This window comes from Amphibalanus amphitrite, unplaced genomic scaffold (assembly GCF_019059575.1).
Source record: "Amphibalanus amphitrite isolate SeventyFive unplaced genomic scaffold, NRLGWU_Aamphi_draft 000426F_arrow, whole genome shotgun sequence".
Lineage (NCBI taxonomy): Eukaryota > Metazoa > Arthropoda > Thecostraca > Balanomorpha > Balanidae > Amphibalanus > Amphibalanus amphitrite.
The window spans coordinates 499,011-511,468 of record NW_024881920.1 but is presented as its reverse complement, the minus strand read 5'-3'; the positions used below and the strand labels follow the sequence as shown (position 1 = coordinate 511,468).

At 48.4% G+C, this 12,458-nt stretch overlaps 1 protein-coding gene across 1 annotated transcript; it reads left to right on the top strand.

Moving 5' to 3' along the window:
* Positions 1-8,072: 8,072 nt before the first annotated feature.
* On the top strand, positions 8,073-9,166 carry LOC122391196 (keratin-associated protein 19-8-like). Its single transcript, XM_043384871.1, has 2 exons — positions 8,073-8,485; positions 8,700-9,166. Exon 2 carries the CDS (start codon positions 8,718-8,720, stop codon positions 9,033-9,035), a length of 318 nt encoding a protein of 105 aa, XP_043240806.1. The 5' UTR covers positions 8,073-8,485; positions 8,700-8,717; the 3' UTR covers positions 9,036-9,166.
* The last annotated feature ends 3,292 nt before the right edge of the window (positions 9,167-12,458 follow it).

The following is a 12,458-nucleotide window of genomic DNA, read 5'->3' as shown; positions in this document are numbered from 1 at the left end:
TGAGTACCTAAGTTGAAACATTTTGCAAAAAAAAAGGCGGAAAAGTGAGTCAGGCACTCATGGGGAAGGGGCGTAGTATAAGAAAACATTTAGTAAAATCCGAAGCAGCATCTATCCGCTTATACTAAGAACAAAAAGGAAACATATAAGAAAAATACGAGTTACTAAAGTGTGCATCGATCAAAGCAATAGACTTGTCAAAATGCAGTTTATGGCTGAGTGAATGCTAAGAACATTTTCATTGTCTTATGTTTAAGATTAAACGACGTTTCTGTTCATTCTCTGAATCATTACTCTTGTCGAAAAAACGATTCAGTGAAATCGAAGCACACGTCCTTCCCAGAGCCCACATAAAATACCACTAACCTGAAAATTCAGGGCGGTGTCACGGTCGCCGGTGCCCCTCCTATGCGTCACACGTGTACTCCCCCCCCCCCCTCCCCGTCCCCCACATCCTGTGGTCATGACGGCCACACATTTAAATGTCAGCTGCACGCAGAACTGTCACCCAATTGTCGCCCACTGCGTGAAAACGAGAGTGATGACTGGACCCGGTGACGCCATCGGCGCTACTTAACCATCGGGGTCACTCAGGACAGACATTCGCACCCGACGAGCTGCAGTGAACACCCTCTGCTTCAGTTGATCGTTCTGTGGAACAAGAGACGAGGCTGAGTGAGGCGCGGCTTCCCAAGCTTGAGGCTGACGCAAGACGAGGAAATTGACAGTGTCTCCCTTCTGCTCAGAGTTTCGACACCATGACGCGTTTCGTATGGTGGCTGCTGCTCACGGTGCTGTCCTGTTCAGCGACCTCCAAACCCCGAAGTCCACCCGCCGGTTGTGACCTCAGCAGCCCGACCTCTCTCAGTGCCTGCGTCAGAAACATCATTGAGGCTAGTCGACCGGCCCTCAAGAGCAAGTACGACCCGATCCATATTAAGAGCCACTCCGGAGGAAACAAGGGTTTGAAGTGGTCAGTGAAAGATGTGTACATCAACGGTCTATCAGAGTTCACCATCGGAAAGCTGGACGTTCGCCTGAAGGGTACGAAGATCGCCGTCAACATGGGAGTCTCTTGGCCCAAAGTCGTGGGCAAAGCAAAGGTGCGGGCGCACAAGTGTATGAAGATCTTCTTCCACCGACAGTGTTTTGATGCGCACGGTGACGCAACAGTCAAACTCATCCAACCATCAGTGCGTCTTTCAACAGCGTTAGCTCTATCACTAAAAGGGGGAAAGCCCAAGCTAAGTCCTTCGAAAACGGACATCAAGGTCAGCCTACCGGGCATTCATATCGACCCCAAATTTGATGGCGCCGTGGGTCGGATCCTCGGCATGGTCAAGCAGCCGTTGGACCGCTTCGCCAACAAGTTTGCCAAGAAATTTTGGGCGCAGAACAAGGCCAAGATTGAGAAGCTGATGGAAGCCAGGTTCAATGAGCTCGTCGTTGATCTGTCTCAGAAGCTGCCGTCTTTACTAACAGGGCTCAGCAAAGGGAACCTAGATCTCCCTGACATCAAACTCTTCGGCAAATAAGTGCATGGATAACGTAACCACTAGTGGTTCAAGCACCAATCATTGAGTATGAGTGTAACTGTAAAAGTGAGAAGTTCCTAATTTAATAGCATATTTATTCCACTGCTGTTGTTTCTTTTCGTTGAATGTCTTTCTATTTACCGCTATATATGTTGAAAACGTTATTGCTGATCTGCAAGGACGCTTGTCGAAGCGTCCTCCGATGAAGTTCTCCAAGTGATCTGCTGTGTGCTGCCACTTTTTTTATTGTGCGTTTTCATCCATTGTCCAATTAAAAACGAGTCTTGTCACCAATAAACAAGCGACTGGAAAATAAAGCGTTATGTGCTCCATCAGGACACCTAAATAAATATCAGACATGTGTATAACAAACCACCAGTGATTACTATCTCGATTTTAATTGGCCACCCCCAACAATTTGATCAACATTAATTTCGACTCTCGAGACCTTGGGCGTTACCCACCAAGCTACTCCTTACTATTCAAGTACAATTCAGTCTACACACATGAGTACTGAGTAGGCGTTGTATTAGGATCTTTACCCATGTTGCCAGCCACTTCAGCTGCCTCCATATCCATTAAAGAATCTTCGTGGTAAAATGCGTCTCAGTCCGGGATGAGGCGAAGCTGTCACCCTCCAGCAGTGGTGTAAGCGACGTTCTCCTGAGATTACTCCGTCTTGTCTGGGTCCTTGGGGGCAGTCCTTTTGCTCTCGGTGAACTCCTTGCCTTGTTTCCCAGCCCTGGAAGTGGTGCCCGTCGTACCGATTCCCTCAGCTTTGCAGGAAGATAGGAGGTGACCAATTGCCTGAGCTGATTGGTTATCATGGTCGTCAGTGCAGGTTTCTGTTTCTCCCAAAGTCTCAGCAGTAGGTCCTTGGTAAGCAGTGTCGCCTTGAGCCAGAACTGAGCCAGTTCAATACCTCCCGTGTTGTCGAGCTTCGTCATCGAATCCACGCCGCTGAAGAGGACATCTATCTTGGCTTCCTCAGCGGATACATTCAGCCCACCGGTCCTCAAATTGTCAAGATGCATGGTGGTCGACACTACAGCAAGAGCTCTCTTGACCTTCAGATTCGCACGGCCGTGGATATCGACACAGCGACCTAGCTGTATGAACTCGTCACACACCCTGACGACCCCGTTCATGCCAACCGCCAGCTTCGGCCACCGGATCTGGAACCTGACGTTGAAGTGGGTCACATTCCTCCTCGACAAGGGTCGCACCTGCACCTTCGTGACGCTGAAGTCTGCCGCCCCGCTAACCAGAACCTCTGTGACCTTCCATGGTGCCCCAAACACTTCTCCAGAGATATCCGGTAGCTTCTGCGAGGACTGCAGCTTCTTCATGAGTGCCGGTCGCGCAGAGAGCAGAAGCTTCTTCACGCAGGGCTGTAGACTGGACGGTATGTGGAGGCTGCAGCGGGGCGCTGCGCTGACACTCAGCGCGAACAGGAGGGTGATGAAGAGAAGACCGCTGCGTAACCCGGGAGACATGGTGTGATCGTAACACGTACGCGGCTGTTCTGATCAACCGCTGTCACTGTGCTGGAGAGTCGAGGACTGGAAGATTGCTGACAGCCTATCACTAGCTAAAAAGCCAGCGCATATCAGTCGAAAAGTTCGCAGAATCTCCTACGGGATCAACGTTTTTGGGACGATTCACCACACTCGGGCATTCGAGGTTAAACCGAATGGTCTGTAAAATCAACTCAACATGCCACTCACTCGTCACTGTTTCACAACGACCACTGATCCAATTCAGCCCACATCCGTCAGCGTGGTTCTGAGCGCAGCACGACGAACAGGACGGACTCTCTTCACCGTCAGGGAGTTCAATGTCAGGCTCAGATCTGACGGGGCTCCCGGGCTGCCACCCACGCGCGTGACCGACCTCTGTCACCCTGCCGTCACGTCCACCGCAGTGGTGTGCAGGGAGCTGTCACATTGCTGTCACGTGGGCTGACGACCTCGTGGGTGTGAAATGTGACAGTTGGGTGTTGAATCACATCGGGTGTCATTAGGAGCAGATAGAAGGGCTTCTACGTCGCTCTGTGACTGATATAGCTCTTGTTTTACACATAGGACTCCTCTGTGCTAAGAGGAAATGTATCAGCATAAGTTATATAAGCAGCACTGTTGTTTCTTCATCAGTAAACCACTAGGGTGTTATTTTCCAGTCAGCATCTCAGCACGGAATACCGCAGGCTTACCGCAAAACTGGTTACCGAAGCTCGACGTTTCTGATCGGCGAGCCTTCACGTTCAGTAGCTAGACAGCCGGCACATTGAGATGGCAAGCATGTCAGATAGATTATCTTCACACGCACGTTTATGATTCATTTTACTTTTAAATTCTTGTCACTTGCACAACTGTGTGCAATACTCATGTGTTAAATATCGTACCAAGTAGGTACAAACACATTCGGTGATAAATATAAATGAACGTACCAAAAACACAATCATAACCAACATTATAGGATATCGTGTCAAAATCGTCTTATCTTTATTAACGAGTCCACGCTGACCACTGACTAATGCCTTGGCTGCGTCACTGGGCCAGGCCGCTGCTAATCTCTCAATCCCCGCAGGTGTGACCTGCACTAGGCGTTACACGACGAGCTGAGATTATGATTTAGTGGTGTTTATGTCTGAATATGCGGCCAAAGTTGCACAATACGTGAAACATGAAATGTGCAGGCATTCCAGTTCTATTCAGGTTTATCATGAACATGCGAGGCTGCGCAATGTAATGCTCAAATCCAATTCAGCCAAAAGCGCGAACTGTGTTGCAAGTGAAGAGCCGAATTGCGAATTAGGCGCATGGGCCCCAAAGAAGACTCAAATACGGTTAGCTAAGCTTCATTATATTTTCAGATGCATACGGTAAAAACAAGGTTCCATTGAAGTATACTTCAATGGAACTTCAATGGAAATGGAAGTATACTTCAATGGAAGTATGCTTCAGGGCTCTGCTCGGTGGGAAATCTTACAATATATAGTGTAAGAATCCTCACCGAGCAGAGTCCGACTGTGATGCTGCAATAAAGGCTGTTGAGCTCGTAAAAAAGAGAACCATTTACACATGTGATCCGGAAGCACTCTCGTTCAGATTTCTAGCGATGTCCGGATACCGTTACGGAACTAGCTTCAGCCGCACAGAAACATTTGCGTTTAAGCCCTCATGTTTTCATCACTAACAGGTTTTGCATTCGTAAAGCGCGCTCGCATTGTAAGCGAATCAGCACCTACCGAAATTGTTGATGATCATAGCAGTTAATTTTGGCTTCCAGGAAAGTGAGCACGTAATAGGAACTTGTTCGAACTAGATATAGGGAAAGTGGATCAACAATGTTGTCATTCGTATAAAACTAAGAAGACACTAGAATCTGAATCAGTTTTGAGGGACATCCATCGACAGGTAGGTTTGAGCCTTACTCTGAAATGGTGAAAATGATGTAATGTGTCTGTGCTCTAGTTAGGATAAAACATAAGCAGTAAGCACGTTGTTATTGATTGTAGTGGTCAGCTTTGATTTATAAAGCTTTTTATAATCCCATGTCTCACAGATAAGCGTCAAACACCATGCCGACCAACGTCAAAAAGCATTTAACAGTGAGATTTAGAACATTGAAACAACGATCACATGAACTCTTTTTCGTGCCTTATCAGTCATATTATAGCCAAATTCCAAAGGTCAAAAGATGGCTTACCTTTTGTCTCTTCTTTACCAGGCATGGCGGAAGCGAAGATGAAGATCATCCTTCTCTTCATCTGCGCTGCGGCAACTGCTGGAGAGCTAGGAGTCGCTGCTAGGAAGACCAACATCCGGTCCGGCATCGGCTCCGTCACTCGTTCCAGCATCAGCTCAAACATCGCCTCCAGGCTTCCCGCAAGGATCGCCTCCAGGATGAGCTCCAGAAATTCCTCAAAGGCTGCACCTCTACTCAGCTCCAGCTCCGATTCCAGCACTGTCTCCGTCTCCAGCAGTGGTGCCTCAGACCCGTCCCGTTTCTCGGCCAGTGTCTCCAGCAGTCACGGGCCGGGCGCCACCTCCTTCCTGAGTTCACAGTCAAGTGTTAGTGGCAGCGGCAGCGGCCAGGCGCAGGGTTTCGCCGGCAGCTCGGCCACAGTCAACGGACAGACGATCGGCCTTGGTGTGGGAACCCAGGTCGGCCCCGGGGGCTCCAGTGTGGGGACCCAGGTCGGCCCCGGGGGTCTCAACGTAGGGACTCAGGTCGGCCCCGGGAGTCTGGGCGTGGGGACCCAGGTCGGCCCCGGGGGTCTCAACGTAGGGACCCAGGTCGGCCCCGAGGGCCCCGGTGCTGGGATCCAGGTCAGCCCCGGGAACTTTGGCGTGGGGACCCAGGTCGGCCCCGGGGGTCTCGACCTGAACGCCCTGGCTGCAGGGGGAGATATCGGCATCATAGCACCTGGGCCGCTGTCGGGTCACTTTGGAGGCAATCCTCAGCCTCCAGTAGGAGGTTTCAGACCGACACCTTTCCTCGGAGGTGCCTTTGGAGGACTTGGCGGGGGCGTCTTCGGCAGTGCAGGGCTCCGACCGCCGTTTGGAGGGTTCGGACTGAGTGGGGGTTTTGTTGGAGGGCATCGGCCAGGATACGGGTCTCTGGTGAGTGGCCTCGGATCCGGCACTTTTAGCAGCGGATTTAGGCCGTACCGTCCGTATGTGTCGTACGTAACGTATCGTCCACGCCGTAAGAATGCTGCTTACTCAGTCGACGGGAAGCATCTTGGCAGACTGGGAGATGTTCTCGAGAAGTTGATCCTCGGGAGGAAAGCCAACAAGAATATTGAAGCAGACACGGAAGTGAATGGAAGCGGCCTAAAGGAGGAAGTGGAGAACTCATGAGAAATGGCGAGTAATGCAAACTTGTTTTGTAGTAGTTAATTGTTACGGTCGTGTTTGTAAATGTATGACACTTGTGATGTAATTATAGTGTACACACAACCCCGCACACACTTTATTCAAAGCCAGTGTGAAGACAATTTGCCTGTTTTATTTGTCGAATGTTGTAAATTCGAACGAAACCTTTGCCCATATGAATAGCAGCCTTCGAGCAAATAAAATGAAAACATCGGCTGCCTGCTGAAAAATGTTGCTTAATCAAGTTTGCTAGTAATTTGTTGTGTTATCTCTCCTTAGAGGGTAGATGTTTACTTTCCTTCGTCGTGTTTTACGATGTAAAGCTGCTCCATCTGAGCAGATGTTTGAGCTGCAGCCTGCAAAAAAAGTTATTCGTGTTTCAGCGACTGGGCTATTTTACCAAATATACTTGGAAGTTGGACACATATGCAGGCAAATCATTTCTTAGGTTATGAGTATAAATCGATTAGATATTTGAGGTTATGAGCGTAAATTAATTATATAAATTAGTCACTTGTCTGGGAATCTGTCACACGGGAGACGTTCAGCCGCTGAGACACACGAGTTGGTTGCCGCATCAGCTGACAGCCAATCTTCTCTGCTTGTCCTTTGTCTCTTCCCCCCCCCCTGTCCTAGATTTATCGTGGTGCAATATCTAAGGACCCTCAAATAATCTTCAGAAAGAAAGAACCCAACTAAGAAAACGAAACCGGAAACGAACAGATATAGTTATGTTATCGCCCAGTCCTCTATCGTTTCCCACTGGCCGACCTGATTTTCCGATGACGCACCTTCAGCGACTAGCATCACAACTCAGCCGACGTCACGCAAGCATCAGTCATTACCTCAAGGTTAGATTCGACCCAGAAGTCTTGCAGCTAGGACATCTTGCACGCACGATATCAGTTGCATCAGTAGCATGAGTCAGTTTCACTCTTGACTGTATCCTGAATTACCACTGACCAAACCTGAGCTCCGGGGCTGGTTCCATGAAACCCGCCACCGCCAGGGCCGGGTCGACTTCGGTAGCCGATCCGACTAAACGAATCCTGCTCAACCGTCTCAGCCGATTGAGCTTCCGTGAACTCAGAGGGACCTGGTCTGACCTCCCGTGACCCGTGTGCTGCAACGTCTCGAGCTTCGGATTATGTCTCGGCAAACCTAATATAGGCTGATACGTCAGGAGGGATGGTATCGTATCGAAAGGTCGTAGTTCTAGGAAATTATATGATCGGTAACGCATCTTTTGCACTCCATTTTTTGTTTTGTTTTTGTGTGTGTTCATCAGGCACCCCCTTACAGCACTGGCCATTACCAAGATTTCATATTTTTCCAAATAACTTTTCTCATGCTTCATAGCCGTTTGATAAAACACTGGGCTGTTTTTTTTTTTTTGCCTGGGCCAAGGTCATGGCCAGGTGTGATCTCTGAAGTTAGATTTTATTGTAATTAGATTTTATTTAGCATAACTTAATTGTTCACATCCCACTTATTAATATTCCTTTTATCCCACGACAACAGATTGGGCGATTTTCACACGATGATTTGACAGGCAATTCCAGTCTTCTATGTAAAATACGAGTGGAACAGATATTCTGTTCAAGCAATTACAGCTATGCGCGCATCATCTCTTTTTTGTTCTCCATTTCCCCAGCTAGCCCTCCATAGTACCATTAAAGGATCACACCCAAGTTGCAAAATGCAAGTTCTACATAGCTGAAATACGCATCATCCAACATGTGCAACTTTCTCCCGAAGGAAAATGCGCAACGAATTAGAGTAAATCCTTCACCGCAAGATTGTGTGGTTAGAAAAAGAAGCTAAGGCGGCTCTCTTTCTTCACAGGACAGTGGGACTGCAACGCATCTGCTTTCATTTTCACCAAACACTGTAACTTAGCGACCCGTCCATGAATTAGGGTCGCGTGGTTGCATACAATCAACTGAAGATTGCAAGTCAGGACTATCTGTAAAGCTGGTCATGTGAAGCTTGCATACAAGCTTCTGGTATATAAAGACGGCAGCCTTGGTTCGAAGCATCAGTTCACACAGCCTCGAGTAGTAACAGGTAAGCAAACTGAACTCACACTGATGTACTTTCAAAGCAGTTGGACCAAAACTGTATACAATGTATAAAGGAGAAAGCCCGAACAAAGTCTTGTATTGTTCCTTGTTTCTGTATCATAAAGATCGGTGACAAAGCTAACGGATCAATTTGCTCTGACATTTTAACTCCAATAACGCAGTGTCGCAAAGTGTTGACGGAATGCTGTCGTCCTCAGGTACCGATACCCCTCATCATGAGAGTCCTGCTCGTTCTCCTTCTCTGCGTGGCGGCGGCTGTCGCCTTCAAGCAGCGCACTTTCGGCGGTTTCGGGTACGGTCGACCCCACATTGGCTACGGAGTCGGTCATGGACTCGGATTCGGCCACGGAATCGGCTACGGACACGGAATTGGATACGGACACGGCATTGGCTTCGGCGGATTCCGCCCGGGCGGTTTCGGCTACCGTCCGTACGGATACGGCCCGTACGGTTTCGGACGGAACTCCGATACGGACATCAAGGCTGAGGGCTCGGTCGCCGAGCCGGCGGAGAAGGCGGCCGACAAGGCGTAAACTGCGTTTTTGAGGATCAGAGGCGGTTTCTGACGACCGGCGAAGGTTCATACTCGTGCCTCACCATATTTCTGTATCTCATACATATGTTTATCTGCATCTATACTCAACAAATATATTGATTATTACATGAACAGGCATCGTTTTTATGAGGTTGCAGCCAGAGTAGACGGGGATGCGGGCTGCAATAATTTTCTTTGACGATTCGTTTGTCAACGGCAAATCGGAGACGACAACAAACGCGCCGGAGACCGTGAATAGGGCGTTAACTGCAGCTTAGGTCGTGAACTAGTGCTGTTTTGACTCCAGCTAACAATCAGAGAACGCACTCGCACGTACGGTAAAATGATAGCCCAGCATCATAAAGAACGCAGTGGGCAGAATGATCTTGGAGGCTGGAGCGCATTCTCTTGAATCAGACTAAACCACAGTGTAGGATAGATATATACATAAGCGAATGATAATACATAATACATAAGTGTAGATAACACATAAGTGGTTTTACGCCGAAAGCTCCCGATACTGTATTTCGTTTTTTTTTTTGACTTCTTATCTTTTCGGCTAATATGAGAGTAGGGTTATTCTCTTTTAATTTTCCCATAATGTCACTCAAAACAATGCTTAAAGCCATTATAAGCCACAGTATGTCACCCGTTAACGGTATCTCTTTTTTGATATAATTAATATTTTTTCGAATAGGAATGCCCATTCAATTACATGAGCCAAATCGCATCACCAGTAGCGGTGCCACATTTCTTTGGAAACAGACGATGACTTCACAGTACGTGCTACGCTGGGTTGCCATGCCTGATTCATCCCCCTAAAGATGCAGTTGCTGACACCGTGTATAGGGGTTGTGATACACTCCCACATTGCGCAAACCCAGAAGCTGTGCATACTGCATGTTTGAGCACAGGAACTTCAAAACTGTCCATCAGTTATCCTTTCGTCTCTTTATTTGTTTCGGAAGAAAAACCAGTGGGTATAGTGGATTTTGCTATCAAAGATGCCGTCGACTGTCGAGGCATGGAAACTCGCGTCGTTTAAAATTCATTCATTGTTGATCGTTGCCCTTGTGTTAAATTTGTGGCTGTCTTTCAGCTTATTGGTGTGCTCCAGATGGCAGTTGTACTTACACGAGGTTCTTACCCTAAAGTGTATGTCGGGTCTCGGCTCGTACCTATTAGCCGCGCGTTTGCAACCTGTACGGGATAGACACGGAATGGTTTAACAACTATTTGACGGGTACGTGCAGCAGGTACCGTACGAGGTGCTGACGGTTCCAGCATAACGTCCCGACCCAGAGAAAACAAAATCGGAGTTTTTCAAGGTGGAAGCCTCAGTTGTGTATTATGGATGCTGTTCGCCAATGACCTGAGCTTACATTTGCCCGATGGCGTCACCATTGTTCAATTTGCGGATGACACGCAAATTTTGGTCACCGGTAAGAAACGGGATCTGGCTACTATCATCTCACTCATGGAGACTGCCCTCGATAACGCTTACCAGTGGTTTTGTCACAACGGAATGAAACTAAACACTGCCAAAACGCAGATGTTAGTTTTGGGCACCCCAGCTATGTTAAACCCGCGCCCTGCTGGGGGGTGTTTGAACACCCCCCCCCCTTGTGGTTTTTCGCGAATATCTCAAAAACGGCGGCGCGGAGCGCCGCCGTTTTTGGTACACCTTATCATACATCAATTCTACACATGTTGTGAAAATTTCAGACCAAGGTCATTCAAGGTCAGGTCACCAGGTCACTTGAAGTGACCTCACCTCATAAAAAGTTTCAATGTCTGTCATAGCTACACCGAGAGACCGATCGCTTTGAAACTTTCAGCGATTGCTAAGAGCAATAGCATGTACAAAATGTATATCTCAGAATTTTGATATCGATGACCTAAGGTCAGGTCAATTTTGCGACCTCCCCATTATAAGTCAATGGGAGAAAATTGAAATGCGCCTCTTTTGGACGAAAGACATTATAAACACTCCCAAACACCGAAATACAAGTGTTTTAGACACACTGAACATGGAAATGGTGTCCGTGACCCTTGTTTGTGCCCTGAGGTCATCTTAGGTCACGAATGGTATCTGACAGTTTTTCGCAAATAACTTTTGATAGAGGCATGCTAGAGCGATGAAAACGCCTTATATGTGTTCAGCTCGACGATACGGATCGACTGATATGCAACATGACCCTTTCCGGTCAGGTCATGACCTAGACCTGAGGTCAAATTTTCAAGTTGACCTTTCAAGGTCAAGTTATAGTTCATTCGATGCGTCTTGACGAGAGGAACACGATGCCGGTAAAAGTAAGCTCGTACAAGGCTTGGGTCAAAAGTTATTGCAGAAAAACTGTTTCCGAAAAAATCGGCTATTTTTGCAGTTTTTGCCCCCTGCAGGCAAAACCGTTGACGTTAGGTCAAATCTGAGAGAATTACTCAGAAAGGGCGTTAATAGGGCTATCGAATGCACTTTTCCGCGGCGCTGTAGCTCTATTGGTTCCCGAGTTATGCGTTAGCTTCTTGGAAATTTTCGACATTCGACCTGGAAATCGGCGAAATTTTGCCTTCAATGACCTCTGGTGACCTGACCTTTGACCTGACCAAAAAATTGACCGAAGTGATTTCGTCATTATTTTTTACGCTCTTTCGAACGCCGCCTTCAGCGTATCGCTACGTGGCCCAGGAGCCGAGTTACAAGGGGGGGTGTTCAAACACCCCCCCCCCCCCCAGCAGGGCGTGGAAATCCAGGACCCCCAGCCGGGCGCGGGTTAAGGGGCCTCCCAGCCGTCACCGTTAACTTCTGCGGCTCCGTGGTGGGCAATGCCGGGACTGTGAAAAACTTAGGAATTCAACTCGACCGTCATCTGAGTTACCAGGCACACATTGACGCCATGACTTCAAAATGCACCAGTATACTCATCGCCGTCACCCACGCACGTCACGTGATGCCATCCAGCACACTGAGGTTTGTAGTGCAGGCCCTGGTTCTTTCCATTGTGCGGTACTGCATGAGTGTGTACGGGACGTGTGGTGTGACACAGATGACTCGCGTACAGAAAATCATCAACTTTTGTGCGCGGGTCGTCAGCGGTCGCAGACGCAGTGACCACATCTCCGATGTCATCGAGCGGTTCGGCTGGCTGCGAGCTGATGAGCTAGCCGAGTACCACACTATCTGCGCAGCCTAGCGAGCTATCACCACGAGAACTCCTGAATATATCAGTCAAACCATCGGTCCATTAGCCCGCGACCTGCATGACCACAACACAAGGCACGCCGGCAGACTGACACAACCACGACCCCGAACCGAGACGGAGAGGCGCCGACTGTGTATCAGGGGGTCTCGATGTTGAACGACATGAACTTGGATCCGTATTTGCCATCGTTCCGTCGAGAGGCAAAAAATGCGATTCTT